The sequence below is a fragment of the Schistocerca serialis genome, chromosome 2, assembly GCF_023864345.2.
Source record: "Schistocerca serialis cubense isolate TAMUIC-IGC-003099 chromosome 2, iqSchSeri2.2, whole genome shotgun sequence".
NCBI lineage: Eukaryota > Metazoa > Arthropoda > Insecta > Orthoptera > Acrididae > Schistocerca > Schistocerca serialis.
In genome coordinates this window covers 507,048,015-507,060,677 of record NC_064639.1, presented here as the reverse complement: position 1 = coordinate 507,060,677, position 12,663 = coordinate 507,048,015, and the positions used below count along the sequence as shown (strand labels likewise).

The 12,663-nt window shown below is 44.4% G+C and overlaps 1 protein-coding gene across 1 annotated transcript in view; it reads left to right on the top strand.

Moving 5' to 3' along the window:
- The window catches only part of LOC126457472 (toll-like receptor 2), a 143,275-nt gene extending 130,859 nt beyond the window's left edge, over positions 1 to 12,416 (top strand). Inside the window, exon 6 of the mRNA XM_050093764.1 lies at positions 10,168 to 12,416. Coding sequence (XP_049949721.1) covers positions 10,168 to 10,422 — 255 coding nt within the window. The 3' untranslated portion in view covers positions 10,423 to 12,416. The remainder of the gene's footprint in view (positions 1 to 10,167) is intronic.
- Positions 12,417 to 12,663: the final 247 nt, after the last annotated feature.

Genomic DNA, 12,663 nt, shown 5'->3' with positions numbered 1-12,663 from the left:
TTTCAGCCGTTCGCAGTACCAGCACAGCAAGGCCGTTTTGATTAATGTTACAATGTCAGATCAGTCAATCATCCACACTGTTGTCCCTGCAACTACTGAAGAGGCTGTTGCCGCTTTTCAGGAACCACACGTTTGTCTGTTTTAACAAGAAGTTATTTAATAATTTAAAAGGTCACACTGTCCGTTTCTGACTCCCAGTCGCTGCACACACTATACGTACATGGTTTCATAATGCAACACTACACACGCTATCAGCTGGTATCAGAGATGTTAAGCTCAGAAAGACGATAACATTTTGCTACCATACATTGCATAGCTTTGGGAGTAATTTTTCCAGAAAAGGAAAAAGGGGACTAGTATATCAATGAGAAGTCTAGCACACCTCACACCCAAACGATCCTGAAAAGTACCAATACCAGTGCATGTTACCCACACGCAGGGGCAGGCCAGTGACCCTGGACACACGACGCTATCAAGCATAGGACAGCCATCAATGGTGCAATAGTACACTCATGAGTAATTGAATTAGAGACACCGCACCTAACTGCGTGTAGTTTCTCCTTTCGACCTGATTAGAGTGGTGACTTATTGCATCATGTAGTTTTATTTATTTATTTATTTATTTATTTATTGTTCCGTGGGACCACATTTAGGAGAAGTCTCCATGGTCATGGAACGAGTCAATACATGAAATTATAACACGATTGTAGAAACAGATAAAATGAAATATCAGAAACATATTCAGATGACAAGTCGTTAGTTTAAATAAAGAAAACCAAGAATGTAACACTGGAATTTGCTTAATTTTTTAGCTCTTCCAGGAGCTCCTCGACAGAATAGAAGGAGTGAGCCATGAGGAAACTCTTCAGTTTAGACTTAAAAGTGTTTGGGCTACTGCTAAGATTTTTGAGTTCTTGTGGTAGCATATTGAAAATTGATGCAGCAGAATACTGCACTCCTTTCTGCACAAGAGTCAAGGAAGTGCATTCCATATGCAGATTTGATTTCTGCCTAGTATTAACTGAGTGAAAGCTGCTAACTCTTGGGAATAAGCTAATATTGCTAACAACAAACGACATTAAAGAAAATACATACTGTGAGGGCAATGTCAAAATTCCCAGACTATTGAATAGGGGTCGACAAGAGGTTTTCGAACTTACACCATACATAGCTCGAATAGCCCGTTTTTGAGCCAAAAATACCCTTTTTGAATCAGAAGAATTACCCCAAAAAATAATACCATATGACATAAGCGTATGAAAATATGCGAAGTATACTACTTTTCGTGTTGAAATGTCACTTATTTCAGATACTGTTCTAATGGTAAATAAAGCGGCATTTAGTTTCTGAACAAGATCCTGAACATGGGCTTTCCACAACAGCTTACTATCTATCCGTATGCCTAGGAACTTGAACTGTTCCGTCTCGCTTATAACATGCCCATTCTGTCTGATTAAAATGTCAGTTCTTGTTGAATTGTGGGTTAGAAACTGTAAAAACTGAGTCTTACTGTGATTTAGCATCAAATTATTTTCCACAAGCCACGAACTTATATCATGAACTACATTATTTGATAATGTTTCAATATTACACACAAGATCCTTCACTACCAAGGTGGTGTCATCAGCAAACAGAAATATTTTTGAATCACCTGTAATACTAGAAGGCATATCATTTACATAAATAAGAAACAGCAGTGGCCCCAGCACCGACCCTTGGGGAACGCCCCATTTAACAGTGCCCCATTGGGACTGAACATCATTACCACTCTCAATATTGCGGAGGATTACCTTCTGCTTTCTGTTCTTAAAGTAGGAGGCGAACCAATTGTAAGCTACTCCCCTTACTCCATAATGTTCCAACTTCTGCAGTAATATTTTGTGGTCAACACAGTCAAAAGCCTTCGTTAAATCAAAGAAAACACCTAACGTTCGCAACCTTTTATTTAATCCGTCCAAAACCTCACAGAGAAAAGAGACTATAGCATTTTCAGTTGTTAAGCCATTTCTAAAACCAAACTGTACATTTGACAGCAAATTATGTGAATTTAAATGCTGCAGTAACCTTGTATATACAACCCTCTCGATAACTTTAGCAAACACCGATGGCATAGAAATAGGTCTATAATTGTCAACATTATCCCTGTCTCCCTTTTTATAAAGTGGCTTCACTACCGAGTACTTTAATCGGTCAGGAAACCGACCACTCCTAAAGGAAAAGTTACAGATATGGCTAAGTACTGAGCTAACATATGTGGAACAATACTTCAGTATTCTGCTAGATACCCCGTCATATCCATGAGAGTTCTTGGTCTTTAGTGATTTAATTATTAACTCAATCTCCCTCTTGTCAGTATCATGGAGGAGCATTTCAGGTAACAGTCTCGGAACACTTTTTTCTAAGAGCGCTATATGATTCCCTGTTGGGACTAGGTTTCTATTTAGTTCACCTGCTATATTCAGAAAGTGATTATTAAGTACTCTACATATATGCGACTTATCAGTAACACGGACATCCCCACTACGCACTGATTCTATATTCTCGACCTGTCTCTGCAGACCAGCCACTTCCTTTACGACTGACCATATGGTTTTAATTTTATCCTGAGACTTAGCTATTCTATCTGCATACCACATACTTTTTGCCTTCCTAATAACTTTTTTAAGCACCTTACAATACTGTTTGTAATGGGCTGCTGTATTTAGATTTTGACTGTTTCTAACGTTTTGATATAATTGCCACTTTGTTCTACAAGATATTCTTATCCCTTTAGTCAGCCACCCAGGCTGCCTGCTTGTGCTAGTACCCTGTTTTGAACGTTCTAACGGAAAACAACTTTCAAAGAGCATGAGAAAAGTCTTGAGGAAAGCATTATATTTATCGTCTACTGTATCAGCACTATAAACATCTTGCCACTCTTGTTCCTTGATAAGGTTTACAAAAGTCTGTACAGCAACTGGATCAGCTTTCCTAAAAAGTTGGTAACTATCTTTAACATGTGTTGCAGCACAAAAATCTTTTAGGCTTAAAATTTGTGCATCATGATCTGAAAGGCCATTCACCTTTTTGCTAACAGAATGCCCTTCTAATAATGACGAATGAACAAAAATATTGTCTATGGTTGTTCTACTGTTCCCTTGCACTCTCGTTGGAAAGAATACGGTTTGCATAAGATTATAGTCCACGAAACAGTAGAGGTTTTGACAAACTTTCCATATCCCTGATGCACAATTTTCGCCTTTACCTACGAAGATCAGTTGGAGCTGGATCTAATGCACACAGATCTCGGTCGAAGGCATTCCAGGGAACTGAGGCCATGTCTCCCATACTGGACAAGTAGGGGGCGGGGGTGCAGTGATCGGCGGTACTTAATAATCCTTATGTCTGTCATTGTCGTTTCTTCGTACTTGTACCCCTTCAGTGGCGACTACAAACGTGAATCACAACAGATCAGTTCAGGGGAAGGTTCTCGCGCTTCGACAGTCCAATAGAGGGACACTGGATTCCCATTCGGGAGGACGAGGGTTGAAATTCGCGCCCGGCCATCGTTGTTTAGGTTTCCACTTATTTCCCTAAGTCGCTCCAGGGAAGTACCGGGAAGCTTCCTCTGAAAGGGCACAGCCAGTTTCCTTCCATGATCATTAAAACATTCTGAGTGTGTGCTCCGTCTTGACGTCGATGACGACGGGACGTTAAACCCTAATCTTCGCTTCTTCCAACTGTGGTGTGCTTGCGCCTCTGCTAAGCTCCGTACCTAATGACGTGTGATAAGTAGGGTTGCCTGTATTGCCCGTTGGCTTCTGTACCTCAAAAAGAGGAGGTACTTTTACACGGTACACATACTCACCAACTGTTATCACGCAGCAGTAACTGCAATATAACTTGTAGTGCTACTCATCCATCCGCTGTTACAATCTGCGATCGTTTCTTGTACTGCCGAATTCCATTCACACCAATCACAAAGACAGCTACCGGTTTTTGGTCAGCATCTCTTGACGTTGTTGGATGTTGTCTCTTAATATAGTTGTTGACGGTCGATCCGAAACTGGCACAGTTAACACTCCGTTTCAGAAAGCGTCCGAAGACATATTCTACTCACGACGTTTCTTCCTTACAATTCCTCCCACATTACGGCGGCTTCTGTAGCTGTTTTACTCATTTTGGAAAAAGAACGATGTTTATGCATTTCTCCTTTGCGCTATGACACGAATTTTCTCACCAGTACATGTGAATGATGTATGTCTGATGGTAATGGTGCTTTTCGAAATGTTGTATGTGTATGAAAATGTGCACACACGTAAAGATAACCCATGATGGCATTGTGTGTCCACAAAACATTTTGATGTAACTTTGATTCTCTGTCCCTAAAGGAAGATCAGGCTGCTCGATTTGGGCATATTGTAGAACCAGCCGAATGCCAGACATGCTGGTAGTGGGGCAGAGGGGATCATACACGGTCCGGTCTACAGGTGACCACCGGCTATGTTCGACGTCAACCACTCACAGACGGCAGGTGGCAGCAGGGTAGGGGGGGGGGGGTTATACAACGTGTCATGGGGACGAGAAAACAGTGTGATGGTTTTGTTAATGCGAACACGGAGCGATCTACCTGACGTCCAAACGGGCATAATCATTTGCTTTCGGGCCAAGAGTGGAAGCATTTCTGAAACGGCTGAGTTTGTAAGCCGTTCGCTTGCCACCGTGGTTAACGAATGCGGTGCATGGCAAAATGGCGCTAACCAAAACCGGCGCAGAGGCATCTGTGGTGCAGCACGGGCCATAAATGACAGAAATGATAATTAAATCAAGACCCTAAGCTGTCGTCACGTGTTGATATACATCAATGGGGACAGTTGAAAATGTGTGCCCCGACCGGGACTCGAACCCGGTATCTCCGACTTACATGGCAGACGCTCTATCTATCTGAGCCACCGAGGGCACAGAGGATAGTGCCACTGCAGGGATTTATCCCTTGCACGCTCCCTGTGAGACCTACATTTCCAACTTAATGTCCACACACTACATTCGTAGTGCCCAGAACAGATACCAACTTCATATATAGTTCAGGCTAACCGGCCATTGACCTCCTTCTTCTGTGCTGGATGCACACGCATTGCCCGAACTCTTACGGGACTCGGTAAGATTTTCTGCCGCGAGTAATGAGTGTAATGGGCAGGGGCACTACGAATGTAGTGTGTAGACACTAAGTTGGGAATGTGGGTCTCACGGGGAGCGTGCTAGGGATGAGTCCCTCCAGTCGCATTATCCTCTGTGCCCTCGGTGGCTGAGATGGACAGAGCGTCTGCCATGTAAGCAGGAGATCCAGGGTTCGAGTCCCGATCGGGGCACACATTTTCACCTGTCCCCGTTGATGTATATCAAAGCCTGTGACAGCTTAAGGTCTTGATTTAATAATCATTTCATTCTAAGAGAGCTGCATGGTCACCGATGATATCTGTTCTTTCGCACATGTCCGAAAGAACAGATACCATCTTCATATATAGATGACAGAGGTGAACGGCGGCTGCAGAGATGTGTGCGGGCGAATAGTCCCGCCAACGACCGTTCAGCGAACTTTGGTCCTTATTGGCCTCTGCAGCGGGCGCCTGGTTCATGGAACCATGCTGACTGCTGTTCATCGTGCGGAAGGCTGGAATCTGCACGCCAAAAGCGCCTCTGGTCGTCCAATTAGTGGCGACAGGCGGCCGTTTCAGATGACAGGTGACGGTTGGCGTGTACGGGGTGAATCGTCTGAAAGAAAATACCATGCAACAATCGTCCGAAGGGTCCAGACCAGAGGAGAGAGCGTTATGGTCTGGGGGATGTTTTCCTGTCATTCCCTGAGCGATATCATCATTCTGGAAGCAACTATGGATCAACACAAGTATGCATCTGTCGTCGGGGATCATATCCACCTCTACGTGCAATTTGTTTTTCTTCGGCACGATGCTATTTACCAGCAGGGTACTGCAATGTGTTACACAGCTCGTAGTTTACGTTCGCGGTTCGAAGAGCACCAGCATGAGTTCACCGCACTCTCTTGGCCACCAAACTCCCCGGATTAAAAACCAATCGAAAATCGGTGAGAACACTTTGATCGGGCTGTTCGCGCCATGGATTCTCACCCGAGAAACCTAGCGCAGCTGGCCACGCTACTGGAGTGGGTATGGGTGCACATCCATGTTGGAACCTTCCAGAGCTTCAATGACTCTCTTCCTGCACGTTTTTCAGCAGTCCGCACATCAAAAGTTTATTATTCAGGCATTTGATTGGTGCTCATATTAATGTGACTGGACGGTGTACAAACAAGTAAACCTCGTGGTCAGAACCAGAGGATAGAAACTATTTTTCTTTTAATTCTATATCAGTATATCCTAAACAAGAATATTAAAGGTTACTGTATGTGAAACTGTATTTGTATAATTATCAGTACACAGGATCCAAAGGTCTCACTTTCGATCTCCAGTCAGTCCTACGATTTTCATGCGTCACTTATTACTTCTTTCATCTCTGACAATGGTTCTTAATATAAAGATGCGTAGCTGCAACGTGGCTCGGTGACCACATAACTGGCTGGTGAGTCAGCTAATATACTGACGAGTCAAAAAAATTGTAACCAGTTGTCCAATAACGTATTGATTCGCCTTTGGAACGTACAGTATATCAACGATTCGACAGGTCCTCCAGAAGTTTCCAGAGGAGTTTGTCGCCAGATGTCTCTGCACTGGTCATGTAGTCCCAAAAATTACGCGTCTGTAGTTTGTGGACGTTGAGCTGACGACCGATCGCATCCCAGACATGTTCCATCGGGTTCAGATCAGTCGAATTCGGTAGTCGCTGTCATGCTCCTCAAACCACTGCAGCACGATTCTGGCGTCGTGACACAGACATTTATCTTGCTGAAAGATGCCATCGCCATTGGGGAAAATATCTAGCATGAAGAGGTGCAGTTGGTCCGCTATAATGTTCACGTATTCCACAGCTATCGTGTTACCTTACCTCCGATTACTACCACATGTCTATCGGAAGCTCATGTAAATGACGCCAAGTTTCCGTTCTAAGGCCGTACACTCTAGAATCGGCATACCAGTCAGGTAAAATCGCCGTGAGTAGTGAGGAAATCATCCCACCGTGTCCTGCTGCGTGAATAAGTCCGTAACTGCCTGCTACCCAACCTCGTTTGAGGAGACCCTTCAAGACCTTTTTAAAGTGACTGAAGACGTGATAATCGGATAGAGAGAGTTCAGAACCATAGCGCGGGTGCTCCCACTCGAACTGGCGCAACTTCTGCGTTACGACATTTGCGATATGGGAACGTGCGTTTTCGTGAAGCAGCAGCACCCCTTGGCGCACCATTCTTTTGGTGGTTTTCGACAAACATGGTACCCCCACACACACTCTTCATTCTCCGATTGATGTCTGCTGGTGTTTGTCCTTTGACAGCCAAGAAAAAAATTACGGCACGTCGGTCCTGTTTGGATGCATTTGGAAGTAGTTCACGTTTTCACATTTACTGCACGCTCGTCCACAAGACACGAATACCACACTAATCCCTTTCGTACATGTTGGTGCTTATATTCCGCATCGGAGTCACCCTAAATTGCATACGCGGTGCAGCAACGCCCTCAAATGGAAATTTTTTGATCGCCTCATGTAACACAATACTGTCCCCGTTGTCCTGCGTGTGAGGTGCAATGCATATTTTGAGCAGTTGTTCAGCTGGATTTCCTTTGATCCAGGGTCCACTGTCGATGGTCCTGTGTACACTGCACTCTTTTTCTTTCTTTTTTTTTTTTAATTTGTGACTTTCAGCCTCAAGTATTTCGGAATTTTACAGAGTGTAATTGTCGATGTTGGTTCAACACGGGAACACGTAGGTGCCGTATGCTGCAGGATCAACAATGTGCGCTGAACGGCGTGCTCTGAAACAATTACGCCAGCAGCAGCAGTGCGCTCTGTCGTCAGATCCGCCTCAGATCGCCGCCACTCGTACTTTGCAGAACAGGCTAACCTCCGACCTCCGCGTTCTCTAGTGAGGCATGGTTGTCGGACATCTTGCCGCTTAGTCTTGTTTTCACCGTATTTCCACCACTTCTGATAGATGCTGACGACAGTAGCACGCTAAGAACTGACCATCTTTTAGAAAGTACTCACTCCCAGATGCCGGGTCGTAAAAGTATGTGTTTTTATAGTCGCTTACATTAGTAGATTTCTCCATTCGGGGCCCATATCGTCTCTGTATCGAAATCTGACAGAAAAAGAGACTCTGGTGCTATTTGAAGTACACCAGCGGCAAGACACAATCAATACCTTCATTAGGCCATTCCAGTGGTAATCTTACTGATGACAGCGGTACTGAAGCGGACTTATTAAACACAGTTTTCCGAAATTCCATCACAAAAGAGGACGAAGTAAATATTAAAGAATTCGAATCGAGAACATCTGCCAACATGAGTAACTTGAAGCAGTTATCCTCGGTGCAGTGATGCACCTTAAAACATAAAAGCAAGTCTTCCGGTCCGCGTGGCATGCCACCAAGGTTCATTTTAAAGTAAGCAGATACAATACCCCTATACATAGCATTCGTATACAACCACTCGCTCGAAGAAAGATCCGTACCAGCAGACTGGGAAGTTGCACAGGGCAAACCAATACTCAAGAAAGGAAACAGAAGGAATCCGCTGAATTACAGATCCATATGACTAACATTGATTTGCAGTACGATTTTGGAACATATACCGTGTTCGAACATTATGAATTATCTTGAAAGTAACGGTCTATTGACACACTGTCAGGACGGGTTATGAAAATACAACTAGCTCTTTATTCGCACGAAGTAATGGGTGATATCGACAGGGGATCTCAAATTGGTTCCATACTTGCAGATTCCCAGAAGGTTTTTGACACCGTTTTTCACAACAGACATAAAATCAAATTGCATGCCTATGAAGTATCGCTTCAGTTGTGCGGCTGGATTCATGATTTGCTGTCAGAAAGGTCAATGTGCATAGTAATGGATGGAAAATCATCGCCTGAAACAGAAGTCATATCCTGCTTTCACCAAAGAAGTTTTAAAGGTCCTCTGCTGTTCGTAATCTACATAAGCGATTTAGGAGACAATCCGAGCAGCTCGTGTAATAAAGTCCCCAAGAGATCAACACCAATTGTAAAACGACTTAGACGCGATATGTGCATGATGCGAAAAGTGGCAGCTGTCTCGCAGTGAAGAAAAATATGAGGCTATTCGTTAAATTTCAGCTACACGACAAATCACGCAAATTTAAAGGCTCTCAATTCGACTAAATACCTAGGAATCACTTTTACGAACTGCTTAAATTGGAACGATAGCATAGATAATGTTGTGGAGGAGGCAAATCAAAGATTACGTTTTATTGGCAGAACGCTTAGTCTACTAAATAGCTGGTCTACACTACACTTGTTCGTCCTCTGCTAGAGTATTGCTGTGCTGTATGGGATCCTTACCAAATAGGACTGACGGAGTATATCGAAAAAACTCAACGAAGGGCAGCTCGTTTACTATTATCGCGAAGCAGGGCAGAAAGTTTGATGGCAGTCATTGAAACAAAGGCTAGATATTCTCAAGAAATTTCAGTCACCAACTTTCTCTGCTGAATGTGAAAATATTTTATTGCCGCCAACGCACTCAGGGACAAACGATCGTCATAGTTAAATAAAAGAAATCAGAGGTCAAGATTAAAGTGTTCATTTTTCCCATGTGCTGTTAGAGAGTTAAATGGCAGAGGAATAGTGGTTCGAAGAAGGCTCTCCCAGGCACTCAAGTGTGAATTGGAGAGTTTTCATGTAGATGTAGATGTAGACTGATTCCCCATTCGTCTGGGCTCCGCTTATATAATTTCCTTATCGCCCCATGTGGCTACGGTGCCACCAGGCAGCATTTAATTTCGTGGTTGGCAGTGGTCATTATGTTTTGTCTCGTAAATGCAGCTCGCACGGCAGCAGTGGCATACCACCTCTAATGGTGCCATGCTAGTAAAGCACTGTGATGTTCGGAGCAACCCTCATGTTGATGACAGCCTCCATATGCGTATGCGATTGACGGAGTGTATTGTTAAGAACTTGGTATGAAATGCACCTTTTTACTAGCAGGTTAATGGAAGAGTCATGAGTATACGCTGGTTGTTTCAGTGGTGCATGTGGGAGATGGACCTGGCGCACCACCGCACGCTGGACCCGTCGCAGCGCGAGTTCATCATCCTGCTGGAACTGGAGCCCCTGGAACGCTCCGCGCTGCCGCGCCACCTACGCTTCTTGATGGACACCCGCTCGTGCGTTCAGTGGCACCAGGCAGCCGACAGCGACCACCACCAGCAGGCACTGCGCTCTCTCAAGCGGGCCTTGGGGCCAAGCCTCTTCCCCCGTACTGAGACCACTGGCTGCTGACCACGAGGGGCCTCCATCTCCAACGGAATTCCAACTGTCTTACTGCGCTTCACCAAATTGTCGTTATATGGGGTGAAAATTAATGAAACCGGCAAACAGCAGGGGCGGATTCCTGACTGGAAATGGACGAGAAGAGGTTCTACGAACACATGTCCAGAAATGGACGGTATGCGTGCAACGACAACAAATTGTCTCGGAACACAATACAGTGCTGCATCGCATCGACGTCACAGATGTTGACAGTGGCCTCCACGGGATGCAATGCATGCGTTCACACGTGACGTCATGGACTGCCACACTCTTTTGCACGTTCTGCCTCTCATTGAATACTGTTTCAGATATCGTGAACACGAAAGGTCTGCACATGAGGAACTGGTTCAGCATACGCTTTTCAGATGCCCCAAGAGGTTGACGCTGACGCTGAAGCTGAAAAGACGAGCCTATCCTTGGCTCGTGGTGGTGCAGTTTAGACAAAATTTGTCATTCCTGCGGTTCCTGTAAAGAGAGAAGGATATAATACCATTCTTGTTGATTGGTCCTAGCTGGTGTAACCTGGAAAGCCCCAAGAGGTTAAAATCCAAAGAGTTTAAGTCCGTTGATCTAGCATCCGATGCTACAGGGCCTACGCATCCTGTCCAGCGTCTGAGGATGATGTTGTTGAGGTGTCGGCGAACAGTAAGCCGGAAACTGGGAGTTGGTTCGTCATGCAGAAACCACATAAGTGTCGTATTGCCAAAGGCACATTCTCAAATAGCCCAGGCACAGTATTCCGTAGAAAGTCCAGGTATGTTCCTCTGTCAAGGCGTTGAGAAATTTATGTGGTCATCAAGAATCCCTGCCCACACATTGATGATGAACCGATTCTGATGAGAGGCCTCAACCATTGCCTGAGGATTGTCTGTTGCCAACAGGTGACGATTATGCAGACTGATGATGCAAGTTCTGGTAAAGGTTGTTTCATCGGTAAAGAGGACTCCTGACAAAAATCCTATAATTATGACAGTCTGTTGCAAAAATCACCTACAAAATCCTTCCCGTAGAGGGAAATCCGCTGATAATATTCCTTGCGCGCACTGCAGGTGATAGGTATAGTAGCGGTTGTCATGCAGGATACACATAATCGTTGGCTTAAACCACGTTGGCGGGCCACTTGCCTGGAGTTTATGCCAGGGTTCGTTTCAATATCCTGTAGAAGCTGGTCCTCCAGATCTGGTGTAAGCACATTCTCCCGCCCTCGTGCACGCTCGTCTTTCTGAAAAAGACCCATAATCACACAAACGCCTAACAGGGGCCTGAAATGTTGTATGATGTGATATAGCCGTGCTGCCTCTCGACCATTTCCATCTGATTGGCTATACAGGAACACCATCTCGGCTTGTTCCCGACATGAATGACGGACTGTTTTGCTGCTTACAGTACGCTGAGCCCACCACAGCTGCAACGCACATGGAACATGTTCATAGGACCTTTTTTCCTTCATTTCCAGTCAGGAATCCGTCCCTGCAGTTCATCGGTTTTATTAATGTTCAGCTTGTGTACAGGACAAGACAAAAAAAGAAATGAGAAGGCCAGACTAGGGTAGGCCGTCGAACCGACCCGAATCACTATTGTGGAGCTTCAGCCATAAAACCACAGCCAATTTGCACCGACTGTGCGAAAGTTTGTCCGCTAAACGAATGTGTTTGGGTATGTCTAGCAGAACTGTTTCTGCAGTAGTGCTGTAATAACAATAACGATTAAAAATACTCTGACTACATAATTGTTCGCTGTGCATTACATAAGTACCTGTTACTACGCTAGCTTAATTAAGATAAATTAAATTTACATTGGAAATATGAAGAGACAATAAACTCCCTTTCCATACACAGTTCTGAACACTTGTTGGGAAGGATGAGATCATTGTTCTAATGCGTGCATGGTGCAATTGTACAAGTGTTGGGGCCTGCCAGCGCTGCCTATATTAATAAAACAAGTTCTGAAAATGTTCCATCCAATATGCGTTTCACTAAATTCCTTCTGAGTGTGTAATCACGTTTAAACTACCAATAGCAGCCGGCGTTCATCAGCGTGACGAAGACTGCCTGCATAAGCATCCAAAGTATGAAATAGTTTTATTACAACCATCGGAAAAATGCTCTTATCTGAGCACAAAAAAGGCAAATATGCTCCTTTTAGACTCTGCCTGGAAAGTATGGTACCAGCTGCCTCATTCTACTTTCCTCAGCGCCTTTAAAAATGTTG